The sequence below is a fragment of the Austrofundulus limnaeus genome, unplaced genomic scaffold, assembly GCF_001266775.1.
Source record: "Austrofundulus limnaeus strain Quisiro unplaced genomic scaffold, Austrofundulus_limnaeus-1.0 Scaffold420, whole genome shotgun sequence".
Classification (NCBI taxonomy): Eukaryota; Metazoa; Chordata; class Actinopteri; order Cyprinodontiformes; family Rivulidae; genus Austrofundulus; species Austrofundulus limnaeus.
This window is the reverse complement of record NW_013952822.1, coordinates 188,427-196,474: the sequence shown is the minus strand read 5'-3', so window position 1 is coordinate 196,474 and position 8,048 is coordinate 188,427. Positions and strand designations below refer to the sequence as shown.

The 8,048-nt window shown below is 41.6% G+C and overlaps 1 protein-coding gene across 1 annotated transcript in view; it reads left to right on the top strand.

The window, feature by feature from the left end:
• The first annotated feature begins 1,822 nt into the window (after positions 1-1,822).
• The window catches only part of LOC106529049 (potassium voltage-gated channel subfamily C member 3), a 36,910-nt gene continuing 30,684 nt past the window's right edge, over positions 1,823-8,048 (top strand). The window contains exons 1-2 of the mRNA XM_014024382.1: positions 1,823-1,916; positions 3,991-4,116. Of these exons, the coding sequence (XP_013879836.1) occupies positions 1,823-1,916; positions 3,991-4,116 (220 nt within the window). The remainder of the gene's footprint in view (positions 1,917-3,990; positions 4,117-8,048) is intronic.

The window sequence follows — 8,048 nt, the reverse complement described above, 5'->3', positions numbered from 1 at the left end:
CCTACCAAGCCCTTCATAACATTTGTTTCATTTTTAAGTATTAAAAACCAGAAATTCCAACCTTCTACTTGTTTTAAAGTTAGGTTTTCTCATTGATATAAATGGTTTTCTCTGAACAAAATATAAGCATTTTGATTCAYAAGTCTGATCTTTTTTGATATGTGGATTTTTTTTTTACTTTGCTCCACTCATTTTATGACATGTTCAGCCCAGTGGTATAGAGCTCTAATAACAGGCTTGTGTTCCAGTGGGAGTCAAACATTTAGTGTTGTTGCTTCCATCTCTTTTCATGAGCACCAAACACTCCAAAAAAGCAACTTGTTACCAACTCTCTGGTGTCACTAAAATCGTTTACGTCTAACAGACATAGATTAGTCAGAAATGGTGGAACAAATAGGTGTTGTGTCATTTAACAAAAATAAACACCCCAAACACTTCTGTCAAAACTACCAGTATATAGAAGAAGTATCTGTAAAATAGGATGCTATATATAGAGTATACATGTATATAATACATACAGTATATGTATAGATAGCTCTGTCTCACACTCTAATGCTAGATGGCGTTAACGCACCGTTATATTGGCTGCCACTCTCCATTAAAGAAGAAGCAGTTCTCTGCCTGAGCATCTGTTGGCAGTTGTCACAGCATTCCAACTSACTGGAGGGATTATATATCTTCTCTGGTCTGGGAACTCCTCGGGGTCCCCTGGACAAACTGGAAGGATTATGTATCTTCTCTGGCCTGGGAATTCCTCGGGGTCCCCCAGGACAAGCTGTAAAGTGTTATTGGGGAGAGAAATGTCTTGGTTTCTCTCCTGGACCTGTTGCCTCTCCGTTTTCTTTGCTTACTCATCACTCATAATGTGGGTTAGTTCAGCAGTTTTCAGATGTTGCAGAAAATGCAGATAGAAACTCACTGTTTTATAGACAATCATATCTTACACCTCTGAAAGGACTTTTTTTTAATTTCTCAGTTTGATTGTTCACATCAGCTCTGCCACAGATCCTGGTCTAAATCAAAATTTGAATAATCCAACCAGGATTGTGGTTTAGAAAACCTCCAAACCTCAAAAACATCTTGGTGAGAGCAGACAGACCATCTACTTATTCTTTCAGTTTTTACTTTTGCTGAATCTGATAACAATGCAATTTAACCAATAAAATTAAAGCTTTCTGTCATCCACATTCAAATTAAAAATGTCAAACTTCGATGTACAGGTGGGGAGTCAGGATGATGTGATTGGGCTTTGATCTGAGTGGCAAAAGCACGTTTCTAGATTTTGGACAGAAAATGGAAAATGAGGATAAGATAAAAGCTAAACATCGTATCAGGATCAATGCTGGAGTAGCAGTCCTGTTCCTGTGTGCACAAAGGAGATGAGGCTGTATTGGGACAAACCTTTTTACCACAGAGTGCCCGTCAAGGGTTACTCAGGGCTAGAAATAACTCATGCAAAGCTCTGTGGCTCACAGATCCCCCAATGGTGGAACAGTCAGTCGCTTTTCATCTCCATCCCAACCTTCGACATACTCTGACAGCAGCAGGACCCGCACTCCTGGGCAAAATGGAGTCCATAACAAATCTGAACATGTCACACTCCTTTCAGCCTACCAAGCAGAGCTGTTTCAGGATATGGGTGTCTTTTTAGATAAGGGCACCCCAAGTCCAGCAATTTGGGAATAGATCTCCATTGTGACAGATCTCATCCTCCAGAGGTGGGGTGCAGGGCTGTGGATGTGTTATGGGCTTAGCAGGAGTGGGAGAAAGATCACTCTGGCTTAATCTGTTCAACTTGCCAGATCAGCACAAACAAACCATCATGAATTTCCCATTCAACCCATTGTGGGCTAAGGGCCTGTTTGGAGAGGTAGTCACAGGCATTCAGCAAGCTAACAACATGAAGAAGAAGCAGGGTGAGGGGTTGACTTTTGTCTCCTTTATTTATTATTTTTTACCATTATTTAATCAGGCAAATCCCATTGAGATCACAAATCTCTTTTGCAAGGGTAGCTTGGGCCTGAAGGCAACCTATTGTACATATTTTTGGGGTGTAGGGGAAACCAGAGTACCCAGAGAAAACCCACATAAACACGAGGAGAACATGCAAACTCCGCATAGAAAGACCGCAGGTCCGAACTCTGCATCAAACTCAGGACCTTCTTGCTGTGAGGCAACAGTGCTAACCACTGAGCCATTCTGCTGCTTCCTCCTGCTCAAAGCGGCACCACGTCAGCTGCCGCCGGCTTATCAGGACTTTGCAGTCTTGACAGGGAGGGGCCACAGTGGAAACTACACGGGATCCAGGTTCCAGTTGTCTGAACCAACATCCCAACAGTGGGGACCATATAGTCAAAAGCATTGGGGTAGTAACCCTGCTCCTGCAGGGTGACCTAACCGGTCCTCCCGCCCTCCAGAGAGGAAAAAGCAGCGACGTAGGAGTTGTGGTGGCAAGCAGAACCTCAGCAGGCAACAGTCACGGAGAACTTTACCCTGAGCTCACATGAGAAAACTCAGCAGCTTCCCTATGTATCATATTGAATTATTGTCCAGCACTACCTCTGGTCCGCTTCGGTCTGTCTCACGTGTGCAGAGCAAAAATTCTGTCAAATATAAAAATGCAAAGATGACGATACAAAGCACTTTACAGTTTCCAATAAATCTACCATTCATGTTTTTGGTCTGTGGGAGACAGCGGTGGATGCTGGTCTTTCAAGAAGAGGAAGCTCGGTTTCGACCTACATCATAAAATGTGTGGGTTATAAATTCTACCCTCTGTTCCTTTTCGATGTAAAATGTTTCGATGTAAAAGATCTGTGACCCTGTCACAGATCTTTTTGTTTAGTTTATAGTATTTATTCATTTCATTTTTAAAAACAAAACATTACATACAACAAAACAATACNAGATCATTGTTACTTATAAATTATATATTTTTCTGGTATAAATCTGCTGTTTTACATGATTGTTGAATGAAATTAACATAATTATTAATTTATTGTAAAAACATGACAGATAATCTGTGAAACAAATCTGGTTCAGCTTGCTGTTTATCTATTAGTTTTTGTGAGCTGTTGCCCTGTTTGGTCTGTTTCTGCTCCTCCATGCTGTCACAGACGCTACCAGTGCACGGTATGGGTGGGACTCAGTCTTGTGATCTTTATATTTAAGTCTATGTTGAGATCAGATCTTTTGCCAGGCAGGCCTGGGACTGAAGGCAAACTATTGTGCACATTTTTGATCTGTAGGAGGAAACAGGAATATCTGGGGAAAACCCATTCAAACAAGAGAGCATGCAAACTCTGAATGGAAAGACCCTAGGTCCAAACCAGGGATTGAACCCAGGACCTTCTTACTGTGAAGCATCAGTTTAACCACTGACTGTTGTGCTGCCAACTAAATGAAAAAGAAAATAAAACACACTTTACCCCGCTCCAGAACACCTGCTTCTTTATACCCGTTTGACAAACTGTTGGTAATGATATGAAGTGAGGTTTGAGTTCTGAATTAACACCGGCCCAAGACAAAGCTTTACAAAGTTTATTGTGCAAAGGAGAGTGACTCAGGAACTGCTTGGACCAGATGCTCATCAGATCTAAACAGGATATTCAGATTAGTGGCAGAATGAGATAGGAGAATCTTCCAATGAACTAAAGCCACTAACCTGTTTCCAGTTGAAGGAATCCAGATAAAAACCTTGAGTGAGGAGTCTGCATTCCAACATGGTGCGGTGACGTCACCGTTAGATTGGTTGATTTGTTTGGGTCCGAGAGGCAAGAGCGGAGTTCCGGTACAGATGTGGGTAAACGGTAGTTCCGACAATTCATCCAGACCGATTAGAGCAGGCAAGTTCCGATAATCCGTGGTACAGGCGAGGATCGAGATCCGGGAGGTCAGATGGTCCGATCGGGGGTGAGACAAGGAGCAGGAGTCCGAGGAGCAAGGCGTGGGTTTTTACGGGTGAGACAGATGACTGTAATAATCCGACAGGCAAAGGCGAGTATCGTAGAACCAGGAGTCATAAACAGGGTCGAGATCACAAGGCGATAACGCAGCATGAACTTGGAATGCCGGAGAACCACAGGCGGGCTGAGGATAATCTGGCGTCGGACAGAGGTGAGTGGCTGATTTAAATACTGGGTGGCACAGGTGAGACGAATAAGCTGAATACTGGGATCTGTGATGGGAGGGGAAGTGAGCAGGAGCAGACTGAGACAAGAACTGAATGACGGCTGTGAACTTGACTTTACATGAGTAAAAAAAGATAGTGATAACATGACTGTGGCCATAATCATAACAGGTAAATGGTAATGGTAAATGGCCTGTACTTATAAAGAGCCTTTCTATCCAACCAGGATACTCAAAGTGCTTTACACTACTGTGCCCTCATTTACCCATCCACACTCACATTCATTCAAGGCTCTACTAGATCTTGCCACACAGCTAATACAGATAAATCAATCTATAGAGACTTAAAAATGCTTTAAATCACACTCATGCCCTGATGGGAAACACATTAGAGGCAGTGGGGGTTCAGTGTGTTTCAGTGTGTTTCCCAATGACACTTCAACATGTGACAATAGCGGTGGAATCAAACACTTTATTAGAGGAACATTAGAGGAACCACTCCCCTAACCTCTCAGACACTGCTGCCCTATTAGTCTCATTAACAGTTAGTTGCATGTGTGTCTCAGAGATCCTCCTGTGGCTCCTTCAGAAAATACTTAAAGTCAGTGTGATTTCTGAATGGACTTAGTCAGAAAATGGGTTGAAGTGAACCCACGCTTGATGTTTCTTTGTGCCGCGAAGCGAGGTAGTAACGCAGTAAAAATGATCATATGAAAAGATATGCTGGCTTTGTGGTCCTATAATGTGATGAAGTGGTGAAATATGATCAACAAACAAGTTTATTACCAAGGGAGGATTGATGATGAAACACATCAGCTTTGCATTCTTTTTAGATATTTAGGAATCAAATCAAAGAGACTAACTAAACTGAGTTAATTTGTCATTTAAAATGAGATGTTCAATCTCACATTTAATGTGCTGTTCTCCACGTTAAGGCAGCTGACATGGTGTGATGATTCATTTCTGAATTCTCACCTTTGTACAGAACATGGCTGGCTCTATCTGGGATTTATGAAAGGCCAGAGGAAGCATAAAGATGGACTGGTCTTTGTGGTTATTTCACAGAGCAGTTTTGTGAAACAGCTTCTTAAAGATAGAATGGTGTTCTCCTTGCTGAGAGTGGACTTCAGTCTTGTAGATCAGTCACCACTATATATGGCCTTCCACTGTTTCAGAGCACTCTGGCCCTAATTAGCAGAATACAGATGCAATATTACCACAAAAGAAAGTCGTAACATTAGCAGGAAAAAGTGGTTGCAATGAGAAAAAAACTGCAAAGAAGTTATCGTTATCAATCTGGTGTAAGTGAATAAGAATATTATTGTTTTCCTTAAAGAAATGAGTTTTGTGAAAGAAATTAATTGCAAGTTGGTGTCTTACTGAATGGTGAGGACCTGCAGGTTTCTCCGGTTTCCCCACTTTCACAATACAGTGTTGGGGCAAGAACTCCAACACTTTGGCAACAATGTTAGAGTTTCTGATCTGCAGGTTTATGATGTGAAAGTGACAAGCTTAAAGGTTTTCAGTCTTTTAGGAGACAGGTTGATGAACTTTCCATCATCAACATTCAAGGTAAAACAAATGATGCATGTCAGCAAACATGAAGTGTTTTGAACTTGGGGGATGTTAGGCTCAGGAGGGCAACTTGTCCTTCCAAACTAACTGAAGAGTGGGCTGAATTAATGACACCCCTCCATCAGATGATTGTTATGGTGGCAACAGAGGCAGCTGATGGAGTCAGACAGAGAATACTCAAAGAGACAATGAATGTTGAGAATGATGCTGCAAACATCAGTGCTGAAGCTGATGGAAAAAAAGGAAACAGAAAAAGATCAGAAAGTCTCTGGTGCTGATTCTGGACAGGTTTGAATAAAAAGTCTTTATTGTCAGAGTGTACTTACAGTGACATTTGGAAGCACTGCCACTGTAGAAGCCAAATATCTTGTTTTGATTTTTTTATCACCACTAGGGGTTGTATTTCTGTTTGTATACTAATTGACAGGTGAGGGATGGGGCTATTTAAAGTTAAGTGGGATTCTGTTCAGGTGTTGCGACAAGGAGGAGCAAACAGTTTTCTGCTGTGCTTAGTCTGGAGCTCCAAGAAATCATGTCGATGCTTTCAAACTGGATGCAAAGAAGAATAAATAACTTGTAACATAATGTGGAAACAAAGATCGGCATGGTGAGTTTTATTGAGCGCAAGTAAAAACTAAGTACCAGAACAGTCTGCAATACAGGATTTAGCCACAAAAAGCCATAAACATATATGTTTTTAAAATCAGGCACAAAAACAAGCAGCATTTCACTCATTCAGATAAATGGTTTAAAAAGTATTAGAAATTTTAAAATATTGCCAACAATATATAGTTTATATTGTGGCAGTTATTTGCATTTAAAAATCTGAATTTAAAAGCCTGACAGCCTACAGGTAAAAACAGTTTTTTTTTTTCAGTTTGTGAAGCTTCTGTATGTCCTTCCGGAGAGCAGAAGAGAGAACAGTTTGTGACCTGGATGTGAGCCATCCATGAGGATCATTTTTGTCAAGACTCAGCACACAACCCTGTGGGGATGCAGCGCTGGGCGGAACAGTAAGATCCCGTTCAGGCTGTGGACAATTTGTACGGAAATCTTTGTTTTATGCATAAATAATGGGTGAAAAAATACATTTGAAAGCCTATTTACTCATAGGTCCTAGAAAATATTAATAAATGCTGAGCTGTGCTCAACAGCATGGGCACGCTGCATGGGCAACACCTGGGGTTCTGACTTTGCTCAGGGCCAAGTGAAGGGCCGTGGTTACGTGATCCTCTGTTAATTTCTTTGTAAGCAAATGGATGAGGATCAAAGATGGGAGTAAGACTGGCTTTGATAAAGTCAGCGATGAGTCTTACAAAACATCTCTTCACCACAGGTGTTAAAGCTGCAGGAGTTCTGAGAAAACTGTGGACGTAGCCTGAAAATTTTGAAAAAAATCATCTTACAGGTCTCTCCTCATTGCTCTCTGCTGCAGTGCAACCCTCGCTCCGCAGCTCCTCCCCCACAGCGCAGGATAGTAAGCAAGGCCACAGATGATGGCAGATAAACAGCAATGRCACCTTCAGAACTCTCATAAATTGTCAGTTTCTCTAACATTAGGTTTTTTTCTCCGACATCAGCACAGCTGCATCACACTGACAATCTTGAGCTTAAATGAGGCTGTGCAGGGTAAGGGTGTGAACAATGCATGCATAAGTGTGACACACTGATAAGATATTCCCCCTGGCTCTGATTAGCTGCTTTTGACAGGGGCCAGTAACTTTCTGCAAATGGCTATTGACCCTTTGCACCTACGTCACCAAGTCACGTGGGAACACACAAATCAAATGACAGCAACGTGAAGCGCGTTTAAAAAAAATGCTGATTACAACTCATTCAGAATACAAGCTAGGCTAAACATTTGTTAAAGTTCAGGTCTGTTTATTAACAGATTCAGACAACAACCCTCCATACATGTCAAGAATGGATTGTCAGTAAATTACATGGATTTCCCCTGTTGTGCGGGCATGGATGTATCAGACAGATTTTTAAAAAAAAATTTTTTTTTAAACATCCATCCTCCTGCTTTATCAGGAGTCAGGTCCCAGCAGCTTGAGCAGGGAAGCCCAGACCTCTCTTTCCCCAGCCCTCTTCACTCTTCTGGGGGGATTCCAAGGTGCTCCAGGTCAGTCGAGACACTGGAGTGTTTTACAGGCACTCGTCTTCACATTTATTTCATGTTTCAGAGACTGTAGGACATGTAAAAAAGAAAATAACCAATAAATAAATAAAATTAAATGACCATCTCCCAAGCCGCTCTGCCACTTGTAAGTTCTCCACTTCAACCCCTTCCTCCTCCTTTTTCGTCTTAAATACGTACATTTACTCAGTTGTTTTATTTATGT